General features: G+C 33.7%; 1 protein-coding gene across 8 annotated transcripts; it reads right to left on the reverse strand.

Annotated features, from left to right (window-relative positions):
- Positions 1-4,016: 4,016 nt before the first annotated feature.
- qvr (glycosylphosphatidylinositol-anchored protein quiver) lies at positions 4,017-19,283 on the reverse strand. Of its 8 annotated transcripts, XM_069119402.1 has the most exons (8): positions 18,916-19,279; positions 15,461-15,749; positions 14,854-14,917; positions 12,372-12,427; positions 11,430-11,579; positions 7,977-8,024; positions 7,433-7,579; positions 4,017-6,816 (listed from the first exon to the last, which is right to left on the reverse strand). In XM_069119402.1, exons 5-8 carry the CDS (start codon positions 11,452-11,454, stop codon positions 6,560-6,562), a joined length of 477 nt encoding a protein of 158 aa, XP_068975503.1. In that variant the 5' UTR covers positions 11,455-11,579; positions 12,372-12,427; positions 14,854-14,917; positions 15,461-15,749; positions 18,916-19,279; the 3' UTR covers positions 4,017-6,559. The 8 variants fall into 8 exon arrangements, with proteins under 8 accessions (XP_068975503.1, XP_068975507.1, XP_068975505.1 ...); XM_069119406.1 differs by lacking the exon at positions 14,854-14,917 and having other exon boundaries at positions 18,947-19,279; XM_069119404.1 differs by lacking the exon at positions 14,854-14,917 and having other exon boundaries at positions 15,629-15,749.
- Positions 19,284-21,107: the final 1,824 nt, after the last annotated feature.

A 21,107-nucleotide genomic window follows, 5' to 3' on the forward strand; every position in this document is an offset into this window, starting at 1 on the left:
TAAAAATTACCCTCTATTTAATTAACTTCCCTATCCCGTTTCTTTTAAAAATATTATACATGTACTCTTATCGTGTATTTAAGAATGATTTTTTAAATCAGAGAAACGGATGTGTGAATATTTATTAAATTCTTGGGATTGTTCGTAGTATTTTTAACGGTGAATATATTTTGTGTTATGTATGATATATTATGTTTGATGGGATTGGAATATCATTATTTACCATGAATTTCTGTTAAACATTTAAACGCAAAATTGAAGCAAATATCGTGTACTGTATACTGCAATAACCAATTCGAAAAAGGAACGAGGAAACAACATGAAAAGAAAATTTAACGGCATAAATTTTGTTGTAAATTCTAGTACAACGATTCTGATCCAATGTTCCTGATCTGAAAAAAGAGCAGGGAATAGGATCTAAGAAAACATTTCAAAAACCAAATCCAATGACATAAAAATTTTATTGCAAATTTGAATACAACGATGACAGATCTGACCAATCTAGGCCACGGTTATGTTTTGTTTTCCAATCTCTGGAAAAACATATCTCAAACACAATTCGGCCTATTGTGAATGATAATTCTTTTTAACAGTTCCGTACTTTATAATTCTCTCATCGTTAATAATGATTTAGATGACGAAAATATCGCTTCGATATTATATATTAACACGGTTTCTTTTTTTTTTTTTCAAACGACATAAAGAGAAGAGGAAGAGTATATGTACACATAAATGTATATTTTCATTGAGATATGTCAAGAAAGTATCGCACCTGATACTCTGTTACATATCGCGCTAACAATTAAATCTCGAGGGCATAACGTACTCGTAATCTGTGTCTCGACACACCATCTCTAATCGTCTTAACAATCATTAAATTACAATATGCCCTTACAACCATCTGTCATGGTTTTGCTTGTCTTCAATTCTAAACAATTTTTGTCCAATAACTCTGGTTTATAACAATCATATACCGTCTCATCTTTAACTACAACTGGAACAATCTTATATACCGCACCATTTTTTTTAAATACCTCTTTAAGCCTTTCAAGAGCTCGCATTGATAAATAACATTATGTGTCCGGATTTGTATGAAAGATTCATGAAAATATCTATGTTATACGTCTCTTTATGATCTCTTCATGCGTTGGATTACATTGAGATTTAATACCACAGATCCCATATTGGTCAGGATGTACTTCAGTTAAAAAGAATCGATAACGGTCGAATTCTTTAGCAATGTTTCCAATTTTTTCTTCAACTTTTCCTTTCCTTTCCCCATAAATTTTATATATCGCCATATCCGTTTATTCATGCTATTTGTACGAAAGTATGCGTTTCTTAACACTACATGATTTTAAAATACTGACCGCGTTTTCAATAGTCATATGTTTCGATTATAGCTAAGCACTAGCTTAATGCTATCCCGCGGTCCGATGCCACTATCGTACTAGTCTGGTAAAAAATTAACAAAGTTAACAAACTCTAGAGCAAATAATTCTTCGTTAACTGCTCTCTCTCTCTCTCTCTTTCTCTCTCTTTTGAGAAGACACGCTGAGCTTACCGGCTAAATATTACGTATCGTTGGACACTTTACTATCACGCTGAACGTTAAACAGCGTTCAACTACTCAAAGTCAGCACACGATAATTTTTCATCATTATCGAAACGTGATTACTTTGCGGAGGCAACGATATGTGCATGAAGAAAAATTATTTTACTCTATCACCAGCGATTTTTACTTTCACTTTTCGTAAAGGTCTATACCGATAATATATAATAAATAATATAGCGAATCTTTGAAATGCATAAATGTTAAATTCTCTGATAAGAAAGCATACAAGGCAATGGTTAATCATTAATTATATATCTACGTAAAACATTGTTCGTTAACGTCTGTTAATAATATTATCTGATTAATATCAATTATAGTTTCATAACGCAAATTCGATACGATAATTAAACGAAGCTACAAAGCACCTGATACTCTATTTTATTTTCTTACGAGCTAAATATTTATCTCTTCACTTTGAACACGTCGTTCGTATTAACAATATCGTGAAATCATATGAAATATATGACGCTAAGGCAACGATCCAAGTTGAAAGAAAATAATGTCTTCATGGAGCTAAATGGGGAACAACGAAATCACGTGCTAAAGTATAATTGAGAACGCTACTTTGCTATCGAAACATCGCCTCATGCCATCGTATATACTCTATCAATCGTTTTAAAATCAACGTAACTGACACCAACGAAGAATCAAGAGGTCAGAATAAATGAACATCTCGGGGCAACGATCATTCAAATCGATACACATCGATACACGTAGAAACAGAGGGGGGTTCTCGATACTTGCATCGTAAAATATATAATCATCATACATCATTCAGTTTATGCCCAATGTTCATTAACATCGAGACAAAAGTGTTAGAGGATATCGATACATAGGTTGACATCTCGGCGCAATCGTAAACATCGATCTTTAACAGAGACAAAAGTGTACATCAATGATAATCTCCTTCTTATGCAAGCACTTAGACATGAGCTTTCGTGTAAACAGGCGAGAAAAGAAAGTATCGACCCTGTGTCTTTCTTTTCTCTTTTATTTTTTTTTTTTTTTTTTTTTTTTTGTTTTTCTATTTCGAAACTGAAACAGCCTCGATCAAGACGAACAAGAATCTCTGACGTCCGAAGTTCTGAAACATCGTTAAAATTTGCGTTAGAAGTTTATCTAATATCATCGTTTAATACTTGACAAAGTAAGTCGGTTAAAGATTCCGTTGATTCGATGGAAATGTAACACGTCGGATCCACTTCGTGTTCGATCGAGCTGTTTAAGATTCGCCTGAGCGCATCCGCCATTTCTTCGCATGATTATTTGTATCGGTAACGTTATGTGGATTCTTTCCAGCTGCGAGGCCAAACTTAAAAATGTAGATTCGCTTCGTGTTACATGCTGATGTCAGTGTTGTCATTGCAGCTCCCATCTCCTGTCTGCTGCATTTATCAAACATACTCTCGCATTTTTTACATATAAAACCTTCGATGAAATCGGCCTATGAAAAAAGAACTACGTACATAAAAATTCGATATCTCAAACTTTTCTTACCAAAAATATAGAGGTACATTAGTTCTTGACAATAGTCTTGATAAGATCAATCGAATTACTCTTCAACCTTCGGCGAGTCGCGGTGCAATCAGCAAACACCGATCGGATCGGTCGCGCAATGACAAACTGAAAAGAAAAGGGGCAGACAAAAGAAAAACGCGAGAACAAAAAGAAGATTCGAAACAATAGCCTCGCAGCCGCGCGTGCGATAATGAACAAATGACGCGACACGAGCCGCATGGCTTGCCAGAGAAACACCGGTTAGCTCGCTTTCACTCGCAAGCACCGAAGCTTGTTTGGCAAGAGGCTTCACACCGGAAGCCTCTCTGTGAGGACATGCGCGTTCAACTTGGCCGTGCCAGCCATACCCTGAAAAAGATTTACAAACTGCGTGATCGTAAAGCTGCTCGATTCACGAGTATTCTCGAGCGAGTTCAACGTCGCTTTCGTCGATCGAGTTCCTCGTTGCGTGTCGCCTAATCGATCGATCGCGATCGAACATTAGTTCCGGAAGCCTGAAAGCGCTCGAGACGCCGCTGATGCGCGTAACTGGCGTGGCACGATCGAAGCTGAAGGCCCACGTTGTGCTTTTTAATTAATTCGATCAGCCTCGCGTTGCATTCGTCGGAATGGAAGGTTCTGTGTTCGGGTTACTGTTACTGAGCCGAGCCTCATTTTGGAAACAGACTTTCGTATCGATTAGAATATTAGAATTGTAATTTCCGTACTTGAATTGTTTCTTGTATTATCTCCCAGATATTGTAAAAAGATTTTAATATTGTAATTATCGCTGTATTTAATATTGCAATAGTTGAAATAATATATAGTAAATATGTAAAATAAATTGAATTAATAGTTGTTGGAAAATTTTGAAACAGATCGAACAAAATTTGTTTACCGTTTCATTTATTTTAAAGTCTGTTACCTGTTGAAGCATCGACTACGGGATTTTTAGTCTCTCGCAAAAATTACTAACAACAGATTCATGCAAGTGTCATGCAAGGTGTTACTGCACGGCGATACGATAATCGCGGGACAGAGGAAAGGGGATGAGATCGTAACGTGGATGGTAATACGCAATTTTAATCGGGCTGCAAAGCTTTCATCCAGAAGCCGTCCTTAAAGTTTCCTCTGCCTTTTCACTGTTAATAAAAGTGAATGCACAATCCATGCACTCGAATTCGCACTTTTCTACGTGTGGAACACACTCCTGCTAAATACGTGATTGTCGAACTCACTAGTACTACTGTGGTACATTCCGCGCGCGCGTGCCTTTTAACGATCAATCTTATACATGATTCATTGTTAATCCTATAGCAAATTTCAATCGTGTCCCAATCAAATTTTTAATGAATTGATCCCGACCCCATCCATTCTGTAATTAAATCTAATCAAATAACTTTAAAGCCTTTAATAATATTCTATTATGTTACGTATAATTGAAAAAGTAAAAGAGAATAATTTGTTTGGAAATTGAAAAAGCACACGCCCGCGACTCAAGCAAGTCGAAAAACGTAGAACTGGAAAATTCTGGTATCGATGCTTGCCGGCTGCAGTCGTTGCTTTCTCATGACGTTGCTGACGGATGGACATGCCGAAACCATGCGGCCTGAACGTTGCTCTACTTTAAGCTCCGTGTACCATGGGCCATTCTCGTTCCACTGTCCTATGGTGCATGATGCGCAAAACACCGGTGTCTCGTTAAGAATGGCAAATGGGCAAACGTATAAAGATCGTTAGAGACGTAGAACAGCGGAGGGAAAGTACGACAATCGTTACGACAATGTATAACAAGAAACAGAGAGTGGTTGAAGGTGCTGATGGTTCGTTTGTATGTGATATACAGAAACGATTTGTTCGACTGGATAAGAGTCAAAGGTGTGTGCATAGATATCGATGAATCACGATCGAAGGTGTTCAAAGAGAAACTAGTTACACATTTCAAATTTGATTATCTGTGATAAAAATCTTCTGAAAGTGCCAAGGATCTTCAATATATTATGATCTTGGTAATGTTCTCGTAATCAATGATCATTTATAAAGTTACTTTTCAACGTCGAAATAGTGTTAAAGCATATAACGAGTTAATACGAAAATTGTCGACCTCTATGCGCTAAAATAATGAATGTATATCGTGTTTCTCTTTCTCTCTGTGTCTCGATTATCCTCCGTTACTTGGAGATTTTCTTTGGGAAAGCGGTAAATGTGTGTTTGAGGTAATACAATTAGAACACGCATTAGCTCCAAGATCTTACAATGATCGAACAACGTTGCAAACAGTATACCTACGTTTCAAAGTTTTGAAGTTTCGTGATCCACGTTCGCTTAGATATACGACGAACTTGGTATGGAACATAGATAAATGGCAAGACAATGGAAACTTTAAAAATGAAAGAAACATTCCAAAATACCACGACATAATGACGAATACTATTTCTTACGTATCAGGAGCAGCTCGATTCGGCCATCAAGATGCTTTGAGAGCTAGAAAACTTGATGCTTAAGACTTTGTAACGATCAATGACCATGAAAAAAGTAGCAAAAAGTTCTAATTGTAAGATACATCAATACTGGAAGAAAAAACGAAAGAACTGATTGACAGTTGCAAGAATGGGATGGTCTCGATCGATTCTGGATTGCATGCAACAAAACTTCGTCAGAAAGGGATTTCCATCTCATTGATCACATAGAAACATCACCCGAACATACAATGAATTAAAGAACGCGTCTAAACTTTTACTCGCTTCAGGCTCAATTTTCTGATAGCTCGAATTTGATTTATCATTCTCCGTTTAATTTGTTCGAAAATTATAATACGAACAAACTGAAAAATCTATAATAAATTGTCCGTTTATATCAATTGGAAAAGATCCATATTTTTTTTAAAACACGTACTATCTACCAATAAGATAAATTTCACTTCGAAGCGAATTAAAATTGTCGTTAAAGATACCATCGCAAAGGTACAGGAAACGTTTTGAAGGGGCTGTGAATCAAGAGGAAGAGCGCGTGGCAAAATCGAGAGTGACAGAGAATCGGATGACTTATCTACAGAGAACACGGTCGAAATATTTTGTTACGATTTATGCCGAAGAAAGGATCATGACGAGCGAGAGTGCAAAATTCTTTGAAGAGAAGAGAATATGGATCGTCGATTCTCGATTCATGAATTGATTCACAAAAATTGAAATGTACGGCTAAAACGGTCTGACACGATTAATCGACAATTGACCGATTCCCTTCTCTTTCAAGGAACACGCAGCTCGTGTCTTACCTTTCTGGTTTGGTACGAACGTGAAAAGAAACACAACATGTTCCGTGTTATCCAACCGGTACGTGACTGGTGAGAACCGCTCGTCTCGACGAGAGTTCAAGTCGCTGACTAAAACTAAAATTCTACGAAGGATATGATCGGAATCACTGGCAGGTGAATCGAATAAATCAGTGTTATACGTCGTGACCATTGCAACGTTCTACAAAGCAAGCTGGGGCTCCTAAGATGACCGAGCGTAGTACAAGGATCGTCAAGAGGATCAGCAGGAGTGTAGGATTCGAACACGAGGTCGGAGATACACGATTGCACATATCCTCCTCACAGAAGCACATGTGACCAGTGCCGGTACTTTCCATCATGCACACGTGATCCACCATGAATAAATTTATTTGTAGTTGCGAAGTGCAGGTCCGCCTCACGCTCTCATATGCTACGAACAGACGAAAAAAATACGAATAATTATTATATATTTAGAAATTGCATATACGAACAAAATATAACGTGATTTACAAATTTTAAATTGTGAAATAAATATTATTTTGATATAAAAATAATTATATACATCTATAAATTGTATATAAATTATCCTAGAAGGATTTTAGAATAATTGGAAATAATATCGTAAAATAAGAATGCTTAAAGAAGAGAATTATAGAAGCGTGTGTAGCAGGAGCTTAGATTTTCTTAGAGTTGTATAATTACGAAATAGATTATTTGAAATTCTTCCTTGTTCCAAACCAACGTTTTTAGTTAAAAATATCGGGCTCATAAGCGTAATAATGTCAATATTGCTTATTAAAGCTTCATGGAAAATGATTATCAGTATTTACAAGGAATCTTGGATAATTATTTTGGAAATATCTTGAAATTTTTCTTCCTATTTGTTTTACTTTTCTTATTGAGAAGAAGGTTTAATTGTTTTCACAAAAGGTATATGAAACGGACATTTAAAGAAATGAAATAGAGAAAAATGTAAAAAACACAAAGAAAATTATTTCACGAATGGAAAGAGTGGAAAGATGGAGAAGTGAAAAGAAAGTACTTACGTGACTTGGCGTTGCGAACCATTTTCACGCAACAGCCATGGCAAGTCATGAGAGGTGGTTGATCCCTTGGAAGTGCAGTGTAATTAAAAGGATCCTTGCATCTGAGATCCGTCCATGAATCGCATTCGTAGCAATAAATAGAACGAGCTGTAAAATATAATTGTAATAAAGCGCACCATTCATCTATCTTCAAACTTCGAAATGAATGTAGACGAATATAGTAAAATATTAAGCGGCATAAGTATCATTACATTTAACAAAATCAACTTCCTTGAAGTAGTATTGTAGAGGAAATATAGCCGTAAAGAAAATTTACGTTAAAATCGCAAACTAAATGTATTAAACAGAAAGCAAATGATGAGCAGGGACAGCGTACAATTAATTTATATATCAATCTTATGCAACTAAATTGCAAAGAAAAAAGAAAAAAAGGAAATAAAAATAGTGGGGGGAATGAATCTTCAGACAAGAAGCCCTGCGGAATAACGTCGACAGATAACGATGGCAAGAAGGACACTGAAGTGAAGCTGGTTTGATCACTCACTCTGGCACTCCGCGCGACAGACGGTGGCAACCGCGAGTACAATTGCCGCTGAAACGAAACATTGGCCATTGCTTTAGAAGATAAAAAGGATAATCCTAACTGTGGGTATCTACGAAATGATAATCATGAACAACAGAAACAAAAGGGTGCACACTGCTAGGTCTACCCACTATATTGTTCTTACTACTACTACTACCTTCGCTATTTGCAACGACATTCATCATCATGATTGCATTCTAATTTCACTCGTGACTACGAATACATTAGAATATCTTGATATCTAAATATTTTATTATTTGCGCGATTAACGATATCGAATAGTTAAATTTTCTTACAATTGATAATATTGTTTGAGATGTTTCACATTTTTGGGTTGTTAATCCTTTCTTTTTGTTTTCTATCGTTCGTCTACTAGATGATAATTGCTTAATGAAACTTTGATCCTAGTTACGTAATTTTGAACATGATTAAAATATCTAGATATCTTGATGAACGAAATTTCAATTGAGGTAGTATAAGAATTTTAATAGTTGATCTAAAGTATTATTCATAATACGAATTTTTTAATGCTGTTCTTTGGATTAATGTTGTTCCCTGTCAAATATTATAATTACAAGATAGGTTTCGATGTGAAATATATGGTCATTAGTTTGGAAACACGTGAACTCTAGACTCGACCCGTACTCATAAAAATAGAATAGGTTAATAGTTTACGACATACTTATAGTACTTTCTTGTCGTTTCGTGCTATAAAATAACAACGATAGGAATACGTTCTCTCACGTATTGTATTCTCTGTTTTTGAGTTTAAGTTTCAGAAAGTCACTCGAAAATTGTTTCTTTATAAAAATGTTAAAATATACAAATGATGAAATGTATTTTTCATTCTAGTTCCATACCTTCCACTATGCAAGGTGACTTTATTGTAGCATGTGTGGGAAGTATGTGATTAACGACAATGACCATTCATCGAAACTTCTATCACTTTTTACCAACTTTAAAAACTAACAGGTACGTACCTCGTGCACAGGGGCAGCGATCGTACGCGTGAATACTAGTTTAATTAATTCTAGAATACCGTTTTTACATAAACCTATGTACAATACATATATCTACGAAAACAATAACATGAAATGAAGTTACATAATCACTATATATTGTTGACGATAAAAGTACTCTTCAATGTCTTATTCAAACAATAATTTCATATTTAGTAATGCCTAATAAAATGTATAAAACGTTTACATGGAATTTTTCAAATTTCATAATATTCAATTTATGTAGGAATTGAAAGATTGTTATTAATTTTCCATAAACAAATCGGATACTTAAATCCTTCTCATTCGAATTTGTATTTTTATTGAAAAAAACTTCAAAGTTTTATTTGACCCAATTAGCAAATAACAAGTACATATTTTATTTTTAGATATTTTCAAAACCTTAGAACATAAAAGAAATTACACTTGAACATGAATGACCCAGTTTGCCTACGAAGTATGCTTCGTTTGAACTTTTACTGTATGAACTTATACTTCACTTTTACGAAGTGAGTATATTTCCTTACAGAGAGATAAAATATAAATTCTTATGTACAGATGTATGTATATATATATGTCGGAGATGAAAGGACATCGGGGCCTTTCTTTTGGAATGTTTGCGAAGGTCCCCAATACTTTAGTCCCGACTTTTTATTATAGCTATACTTAAACAATAAAACTGAGAAATAGTTGTTTATGATTTAATCCGAGTATGGATGCCCGAGATTTGTGACAGTGTGCTTGGGCTCGAAGTGACATAACGGGTCGCTGAACGTAGCCACGGTCACGGGAGGGACGTGTACCTAACAGAGGTATGAAGTAATTATATAGCTCTCCTTAAAAACAAAGATTGACCCGTGGAGTACAGAGAGGTACGAAGAGGAGTATATAAGGGCAGTTCAACTTGGACTGACATTCAGTCAGATAAGTTCTACTTGTACTGTGGACAAGTACGTTAAGTCACACCAGAATCGTGGATCAAATTGCATTCGTCATCCCGTTGACCGTGAATTCGTTATCGAACCTAAATTCATTGTCATCGACATCTCGATTATACAATCGCCGCTATTACTCGTTAAACTCTGTAATAATCACATTTGTATCAGTAAATATCATCTATAGTACATAACAACAATGGCCAATTCACGTGAAGATTCATTATACGTCCCTAACTCTAATGAGAACCCGACATATATATGTGACGATTTTCGTCCACGAGACGTTCTCGAACTAAATGAAACGGAGAACGTCTTATCATAGTAACGAAAATAGACGTGTACTTCATCGGAGTGGAAGAAATTGAAAAGGAAGATACTTTTATCGACGACTACGATTCCTGTATGTCCACCTTTATCTACACTAATCACAAGCTTCTGTCGCTACTTTCCCTTCTGCTTTTCGTCGTCTGCACACTCACCCCGAGCAGTGCGCTTGATTGTTTCCAAAACAATCGATAAAGCACGTTCCATTCGTATTTAACTATTCAGGCACAGTTACTGTTTCGAGGGAGTAAAGGCTTTAGCAGACTCGAACGGTGTAAAGCGATGAATAACACAGTATAAGAATAGGTTGCGAATTTTCTCTTGTTTGTCCTTTATTTCTTTCTTCGATCCGAGTTCTAAGAACTCATCAGATTATAAATACAGTCCACGATGGAGAATAGTGAATTGTATTAAAGCGCTAAAATAGTTTTGCGTATGCATCTTTTTTAATATTTGTTTCTTTACGATATAATTTATCCTTAATTTATCCACGCCCTCGATGTGATTAAACAAAATATGAAATTTTTTTGGAAGCCAATATCAGGAAAAATATTGTTTATATATACATTAATGTTAATTTACTAACAATAAATGTTATTTTTACAATTACTATATTTATAGACGAAATATAGCCTACCTACTATTATTGCTGTAGGCTGTATAAATTAAACGAGGATACACTTACTAGCATCGCAATCAGTGCAATTAATATACAATCTCCATTACAATATAACAACTATGCAATTACAAAATACTGTTATTTAGAATGCCATGTTCGTTTCAAATGTTAATGTACAACCAGCAGATGGAACAGAAAGTATTCTCCTTAGAAAATCAAAAAAGACAATCAATTTGTAGGAGATATAGCTATAACAGGGAATTCAGCTATTACAGTAAATGTAGATTTGAAACAACTTTAACAACACAGTTATATGAAAAAGATATAACAAATCGTAATAAATCTTCGCTTAAGTCCGCGCGTAAGTTTTCGTGTTTTTTTATTTGTATGTATGTTTACACAACGTGTGTGGGATTTTTTTTACAAAAACACCATAAATAAAGAACGTGGCTTAATGAATAATCTCAGCTTTCTTTCGTCTGGTAAAAAGAGTTATACAATAAAAAGAAAAAGGTATTTTTTTCGCAAAACTCACCCACTATCAAGTGATTCGGCGTCATGTTTTTTGGCGATGGTTCCTTCTTACTTCCGATCCAACTTCATGCCGTGTCACGAGCTTACTCCTACAGTAGGAATGCAGGTCAGACGCGATTCACGGAGTTGCATTCGTCCGTTAGACAATTTACTGGAACAGAAGGGACAAATTTCAAAATCTCGACAGGTATGATTCTTATTTACTATTAACTAGTGGCCGCTAATAATCGAGGGACAAAGCATAATACAGCTGAAATAGAATCGCCGCATTTAGAAAATCGATATCTCGAATGGATCTATGGATTCCACAGCTTTGTAAAATTACGAAAACTTTAAGTTAATAATTACGTCGCTTGGCCTCGAAATATGAAACGTGAACCGTGTCAAGAAGATACAGAAAACGATGTTCTAAAAAAAGAAGCCAAGCTATTAAGTTGGTGCATACGAAAATGTATCTCGAATAAAAATTTTAATATGCAAATAGTGACTAATCCAATTTCATTATACTAGGGTAATAAGAATTATAAGCTCAATTACTGATCTACTAATTCCGTTGTTTTATAATAAGCCTGAGAATAAACATACATATATATACATATATATGTATGTTTATTGTATATATATATATATACAATAAACATACATATATACATATACATATATATATATATATATATATATATATATATATATATATATATATATTTCAAATAGATATAAATATTCTCTGACATATGCTAGTAATTAGAAGTAAGTAGTATTTGGGTCAATATATTCTGCTTTTCTTGCAATCTTGCAGCAATGCGGTATGTAACTGAGCCAAGAAATCACTGTATATTCTCGTTTTACGAATTCGTAACCTTGGCCACTTAATATTTTATCAGATATCTTTCGTATGCAAGGAAGTACGTTATGCGTATCAAGAATTTGTGTATGTGTTTACCTTCACGTAATGTCATGCGAAAAATAGCAGATAGTAGAATAATTGAGTCCGCTAACCTATCAAAAAAAATAAATAAATAAATAAATAAATTTTCCTTATCTAATCTATAATTATAAATAGCTTCCATAGTAACATAGCCGAGTACTCATGCACAATACTTTTAACACTAAACCTACCAGTGCCGGTCAAATTGACCGCTAAACGTTATCATATTGCTTCATAATTTCTGACTTTTCCTAAAACATGCATACAATATATTTTTCGGTATTTACTTTTAGTTTGCTTTTTTCTTTTCTAAGAAGGAATTGTATTCTGCCTCGCCTATCGCGGGCGGTCAATTTGATCGACCGATAAAATATTTTAGTTATTCTTAAAATAAATGCAATCAGTACAAAGAAAAGGCTATTTCAAAGTCAGATGACAAACAAAATCAGTAATAACAAATAATAACAACTGTTACGCTCGTAACTTTATCATAAATTATAATCCATCCCTCGATCAAGATGGCCACCAGCTGTCAAGACGTATGAATTCAGGCCTATACATTAGTATAATAGTATAATAGTATATAATATATAGTAGTATAATAGTATATAATATTAATTAACCGCCATAAAATTTAGCATTTGTTACAGTCTATTGTTACAAACATTTTGAAAGTCGAGAAGTTTCTTAGGGTTATCACTCATTGCGATAAAACACGGGAAAAGCGGGTTTTCCTAACTCCACACTCGAGTAACCGTTGGTGGAGAATGGCCAATACTCATCAATATTTTCTAATAAATATCATCGTCACAGATCATATTCTTACTTGCTATCGTCCAGATTACATCTTTCGACCTTTCGACCAGAATACATCTCAGTCTGTTAGTCAATCAGCCGACATTTAACCTTGTTATCTCTAAAACTCAGACAGGAAGCATCTCAGAGCGTTTTGTGTAAAATTGTTATAAAAGCAAAAGTAAAGCATATCAAATTTGACAATAATTTTGTACTCCGTACATGGTGTTATTCTGTGATAAATATTTACCCTAAAATGTTACGACTTTTAAAAAAATTATAAAAAAAAAAATAACGGACATAGAAGAAGACTGTTCAGTATGCGATGAATAAGAAACTTCAGCAACTGAAAACGGCATGGAAACACATGAAAAGCTATTTACAACCGAATCAGAGTTGAATATTATTTATAAATAAGCGTTCACGTCCAGGGCAAGAAGGAAAGAAATTATCGTTATCAGGAAAGAGTGAGACTGATGTAGAGAACCAACGTATCGAAACTGGGCCCGATGGAGTGAAATAGATGCAAGTCCCAAACCTGGCAGGACATCAATTTATAATATTTTTAGGGATACGCTAAACGGCATATAATGAAAGGACAAATAGAGACGGCATTTCATCTTATCATTGATCACCGTATAAGAGATCATATAATAAAATGTAAGGAAGAAGCATTTAGAGTATTGGGGACTAAGAGGGAGTTAGATGCAACAAAACTAGATACATTTATTACTCTGCTATATCCTCGAGGTGCATATCAGGCAAAGAATTTAGATGTTTCATATTTGTGGAATAAAATTTGGAGACATGCATTTTTTCCAAAAACAATGAGCAGGAATGACTTTGCTGAAATTATGAGGTTTATACGATTTGATAAGAAGAGCGAAAGAAACCAACGTTTACGAACCAATAAATTTGCAATGCTATCTACAGTATGGGGCCGATATATAGAGAATTCACAAAATTGTTATAAACCTGGCGCATACATTACTTTTTTATATATAGAATCGCGGGAAAAACCATGCAATAAAACTATCAACAAGTTTAGATTCATTACTACAAAAAACTTATCAAGTAAGAAATTGTAAATGTTACAAAATTACGAAAATTTGTTTAAAATGCGGGAAATATGTATGCGGCAAATGTACATTTGATAATAAGATAATTTGTAAAAAATGTAGCGAAGTTGAATAAGATATGTCTCTATATAAATAAAAGTGTAATTTTTTATTTAAGTCTATAATTGAAATTAAACAAAAGTAAATTTCGACAAAACTTTATGAAAGTTCATCATTTTATATACATTTAGTTATAACTTAACCATTATCTAAGTTAAATCATAAAAACTATTACTGCTTTAATAACCGGTCATTTTGACCGCACACGATAGAAATAGGTATACACGAAGTGTCAGTAGGTTTAGTGTTAATATCGCACGAAATTAAAACAGGCGATGCAGGATTTTTAAAAATCACGGGTTGATCAAACAAAAATTATTATAAATTACTCTCAGATAATATCATATCACATTACATATTACTATTACATAACGTGATTTTATTATTCCCGTATTGACTATGTTGTTTGAGACTTGCTTTTAATTGAATTGTGCACCCAGTCTGTAACACAGTTCAATAAGGAAGATATTATTATATCAGAGAGCAAGAAAGAAATTCCTAGAAAGCAAGACAAATCTTCGTACCTGCTCTAAAATACGCAGAATAAGATAAATTACGTGACGGAATCAAGTGCTTTTTGGAGTTTTGCTGTAACAAGTCCAGCCATATCAGAATGAATAAATAACAAGCTTAACGAGCTTGATTATCCTGTAAGCAATTTATCATCAAAGTTTCGCGCCTCCCCAACTTTCTATGCAAGCTTCTAATAATTCTATATATTCTACGACGCAAACATGAAAATTAAAATACTACAATTCTGCCCTTCTTAGCTAAAATATCCTATATTTTATTATAAATATTCTATATCTAATATTTTTTTATTTTTCAAGATATTGAAATATTTGTTATATGCTATAGAAACTGTCGCGGAATAATATTTAAATGTTTGAATGTAATGAAAAAGAATGTGAGAGATGGTACAAAGAAAGCGTAACTTAAACTTCAATTTTCATCGATTTTGAAATAGTAAATGTAGGAATTTTTAACTAAGGAAGACAGAATTATATTATAAAACGAAATTACGTCAATTATAACAGACACTAGAAATAGAAACTTATTTAAGAAAAGTTAAACTAGGAAAACTGCACAAGGTATACAACACAAATTTCAGAAACCAGCAATATGATTTACCTCTGTGATATATTGACGAAAATGTTTGGCCGTTTATGACGTACAAAAAAATAATTTTCGGAGGACAACTATAAACTGTCACACGCTAAACGAATGCGTGACGTTTTATAGTTTCGTATGTATGAATTTGACGCGCTGCCTCAAGAATAAACAATTGTCACAGCATACATCGTATCTTCTGCCACGGTGTTGTCGTTTCATCTTCTTGCCATACTCCTTGTCTGTACATCGAACAATACTACAACCTTCTTCTTACGTCACCGTACTTGATCATCATAGGCCAACGATCCTGAAATAATTTCAAGCGAAAAGATTCAACGTTTCCAATGGATCGTCTGAGAACGAACGATCGTCAATGCTTAACGAGGGACGATGAAAATCAGAGACTTGTAAGCGCGCATATCGCGACGCGTGAATCGTCGAGATAAAAAGGAAAACTGCAATCTTGATTAAACGAGATATTCAAAATGTTGCACGAACGTAAAATTTAACACGTTAAATGCCACGGGTGTCACCGGTAACCGGCGCACCAAAATTAGAAGAAATACATAATTTGAACAAATGTCAATAATTATAAATTTTTTATTATTACCATCGTTACTACAATGGTGTGACGAAATTAATGCAGTATAAAACATATATAAGATGGTTGAAAACCGCATTTATTAGACACTAAGATTTACAATTCAAGTGGTTGCTTATTTGCATAGCTTATTTTAATTCATTTCTTAAAAAATACTGGCAAATGTAGAGAAAATGAAAATAGTTTTCTTTAATTGAAGGTTAATTCTAACAAATACGACGAAAATTGTTGTGTGATAAAAATACACGCCATCTTATCGCGCCATTGCATACAAAGTTATACGTAATTATACAAACAATGCAAACGTGGGTCACGTAACATACTCACTTCAAATAAATGGTAAGTTTTCTACTGTATAAAAGAGTGTTTTTGTTCTGTTTCGAAATGTGATGACCATTAGATTTGTTTAAGTGCAGCTGTTTCCGAAATCTCCTTGTTTTCTTACAGGAAGCTACACATTTCTGTATATACCGTTCGATGCGTTTTTTAATTATCTACAAAGAAGTGTTAGGATACATGGATCGAGAAATAATTAGTTTAGAAGATATTTTTCACTTTAATTTATTAAATTTAATGTATGGGAGACAAGGAAAGGACAATAAAACAGTATTTTTACGTTTATGTATTTGTCTTTCATAAGTTAAATTTGACAAATTAAAGTTAAAATATCTCTTAAAGTAATCATTTTTCGACCCAAATATCCTAATACTTTTTTTAGAAAACTAAACCATACATCGAGCAGTGTATTAAAAAATGTATAGTTCCCTAAAAAAGAAAAAAGATAAAGGTCATCCTGAGATTTCGAAAATGCCTTCACCTAAACAAATCCAGTGTCCCACTCGAAACAGAACAAGCTTTATTTAAAACATTTTTTCATACAACAAATAACCTACGAGTTATTTGATGTGAGCATGTTACATGACTCATGTATACTATTGCATACTATTTTGCATTCCTGCATACTATTTTGTTTTTATTAGTAAAAAGGGCAAAGTTCTTAAAAAAGGATCCGTTAAGGTTCTTGTCATTTTCGATTTTCTTAATTTAACAAGGAGTAATGTACAACATTACATTTGTTTTAATTTGTTTCTGAAGAAATTAAATAAAGAATAATATTATTACACTGTATACCTTTTTTATTCCATTTATTATTTATTACTACTACTATTTTATTTTATAGTCTGATAGAAAAGATCTGCGTAAAAAAAATTGTTATTTGAGAAAAACTTGTGCTTTTACGTAATTTAAAACGCGAAATAAGATAAGTAGCTTGTGTTCGTACATCAATAAGCTTTGCGTCTATATAAATTTGCATAACTTAAACGCACTAATGGTATAGAATTTCATATAATGCTTCGAATCTCTGTGTGCGACAAAGCAATTGATCAGCAAACGATATATGTATACGACGATCGATTAAATGGCTTGATATCACACACATATAATGTTTGCATGAAAACAAATGAAATGGCCGTTTGATGTATGGAATGCATAATGGAAAATGTTCATGAAAAAATATGCAATGCACATAGTATAGTGCGCAGCAAATATTTTGCGTAAAGAAAAACAATGATGGAACGAATCGAATCTTCGAATCTTTTTATAAATTTATTACGTGCAACGTTAACAACCTTGACACGTTGGTATTAAAAAATCAAGTAAACAATCAATCGAATGAATAAACAATGAAGCAATAAACTTTCTCTTGGCCCTAACTGTATCGACAACGATTAAATTTTAAGCATTTATTGCTCTAAATTGCACGAAATTTATCAATCTTTTAAAGCGAACTCTAAAAACTGATTTTGATGTTTTGCTGAATAATTAATATTAAGGATATATTTATAATACGATATTTAAGGTATTAGTAATTAGAAATTAGTAAAAATTAGTCACGATGTATTTTCTTCGATGTAAATCGAGATCAATTTACAAAAATCGAAAGAAGATTTTCATAGTTTCTCGAAATAAAAAGCTAACAATTAGCAAGACAATGCGATAAGTTGTCTAGATCAAGAAGTGGGAAAGTAAACATCGCAATATTTCCTGGTAGTTTTAATACCGTAATCATAAACTTGGATTTTCACAGGTTTCAATCGCTTTCAGAGGCTTCAACGTCTGCTGCGTAAAAGTACCACCGCATTAAGGTTGAATTGTTATTCATAATATAAAACGAAGTGACATTTTCCTTACATAAATATATGAGAACAACCCGCCATGCTGATCCAGTTATTTAAACAGTACATGAAACGTGATGTGCAACGTCGTGAATCTTTTTCATTAATGTCAATTTAAATAGACAACGCGTGCAATGATCAAAAATTTACCCTCGCGGTCAAGCGTTGGGCGACTGACGGACGAAAGAAAACGCGTTTTATTTTAACAAAAAAGAAATATGACTAAGAAAGTGCGTAAAAAACGAAGTTACGATTAGTGCGACGTGCTTTCGTTAAATTCAACGTTATGAGATGTAACAATTATCTCAGTAGCGTCTTTTAAATAAGAAAGAATCCAAGTAAAAAGTAACGAATCAATTACGTCGAGGAGAGGGGGGAGGGAGCAACGGAGTGGAGGGCAAAGGCACAGCTTAAAGCCGCGCAAATTGATGTTACTTTAAAATTACATAAAGAAATAGAACACTAGCTATCGACGAACAAAACAATGTGTGCATAATTTCAGTATTCCTGGTTCTACACAAACTTAACATAATACGTTACGAATACTACAAAAATTTCAATCGTTCACATAAAGAATTTTTACGTATTTCGACGAGAATCAATTGTCCTTACAGGCAATCACAAATAAGCCAAACATAAAGGAACAGGAATAGTAATCTTAAAACTGTACGTTTTATACCCTCGTCAATACGTACACAACTCATAAGAAGATCTGGAATACTCAACCGTACAACGAAACCAGAAACTCGTCGAAGAACAGAAGATTAGGAACCGAAGATCACCAGTTTCCAAGAGTTGCTTGGTCACCGTCACTATCGTCGATTAATCGGTGTTTCTCGGTAATTTGTACGATCACTGCATCACCAGCATGGCGGTGGACGATTCCACGTACGAGATGGACGATGCGATGTAAGCAGGTGCAGTGATTGCGACTACGCTAGCGCGTTTGAGCGTCGGGAAGCATCGTGGCATGGTCTGCGAAGCGCCACCCAAGTCGCGCAATCGGATAGAAGCGAAGTGCGGATCCAGGTCGATCAATATGACGGGTCAGCAGTCGTTGCCTCGTGCTCATGTTGCGGCAACCATACTGTAAAACAGAGAGGGAACGCCACGTTTGCGCCGTAGAATCTAAGCTTCGTGCGTTTCATCTCCGTCAAACACGTGCATGCGTATTGTCATGAGGAACTTTCGGATCATTTGGATATGAATCCTTCCATTAAACGAAAGATAGAGTTTTGTTCTTCGCTATAGTGCTTCGAGTCAAATATTAATAGAAGTAACTTGTATAGATTGATTTGCGTAAATGTGTATTTTGGTGATGTAAATATTCGTTTTGTGAAATATTTCTGTTCAATTGATTTGAATAAGAATGTATACATTGTTAAAAGTTTTAGTTTACTCAAACGAGGAAGATTATTTATTGTTTCGTTATACTGATCAGTATAGAACGAACGTATTTATTGTTAAAAAAATGTTTGTCAAATAATTTTTGATGTTTGTATCTTAATTATCACAAGGATTATTCACAAAGTAAAAGTTGATTTTTAATATTCAGATAATAAAAATAGTCTTTTGCATTAAAAACCATGGCTTAAGAAACTTAAACTCCAGCGAATAGGAACGGAAGAGAATCATATATTAAATTAATAGTTTAAAAAATGAATAGTTGTTTATGCAGTCGGGATGCATTACAATTGAAGAACATTAAGTATGTAGTATGTAATAGGTTCTGCGCGAGATCATCATACCAATTAATTATATCATAATACAGTTGAAGAAATACATTCTATACTTCATTTGCAAGATATTCTGTTCTATACTTTATTTCTAATTTCATAGAAAAATTTAGTTTCAATTCAAACCACTATTATACTGAATCGATAACGTCGCATGCGAAACGAAAATGGTAGGCGGAGTCAGGTGATCGCCAAAATGTGAATTACGAAAAAGCGACGAAAGTTACATCTATTCTGTACCTCGTCGGTGTTAATATATAAATAAAATAGGGAATTATATGATAAATTACCGGCTGATAGAAAATTACTTCATTGACCAAGGAAAAAGTAGACGTAACATTAAAAATGGAGCTCTGTCTTACGTTCTGGAGTACCAATCTCGAAAAGAATCAGAGTATCTTTCACGCCTCTACAATTTATAACGTCGTTATAAATATCGCGACGCGACGATTGAAAATCTGTTTGAACCATAGGTTTAAATGCGCTCCGTTCATTCAAGCAAAACTTTAGTTAGTGCTTGATAAATAATAAACCTCTTAAATAATTTATTTATCTGAACATGAAATCCATTATTTTTATTAAAAAATTTATAAATTATATCCTTGATATCTTTATATATCTATCTTCATTTATCTTTTTATATTTATATCTTACCATCAATTAAAAATAATTATGCTCTTAATTTATAGCAATTATACTGTTAATTGAAAATAATTGTACTATTAATCTAAAACAATACTATTTATTCGTAACAATTAAATTAATGATTTATTTTACCTTTATTTTATTTTTAACTCTAATATTAATTAAATCTTCGAAATCTTTGAAATGGTATTTTATTTCTACTTAATTTTATTTCAGTGCAATATTTAATTTTTCATTTAACTACTTCATATAAAGTCAACGCCAATGAAAAGTGTAACTATTGAGTGTTTGTGTCAAAGAGCCAAAAAATCAAACCGTGTTCATGGATTTGAGGTTGCAAATGTAATCAAATCGAAGGCAACGGGGTCTCGTTATACATTTATGCGTGTTATAATTAATATGTCACATGGTTTAGTTCCTTCGGCGATGAGTTATATGATTATTTGAATTAACATACTAGCTTTACTCTCATGAGTTCTATCACACCCGTATACTCTTCAATAAGT

Source organism: Bombus flavifrons, chromosome 8 (genome assembly GCF_040668555.2).
Source record: "Bombus flavifrons isolate JBK064 chromosome 8, iyBomFlav1_principal, whole genome shotgun sequence".
NCBI classification, from domain to species: domain Eukaryota; kingdom Metazoa; phylum Arthropoda; class Insecta; order Hymenoptera; family Apidae; genus Bombus; species Bombus flavifrons.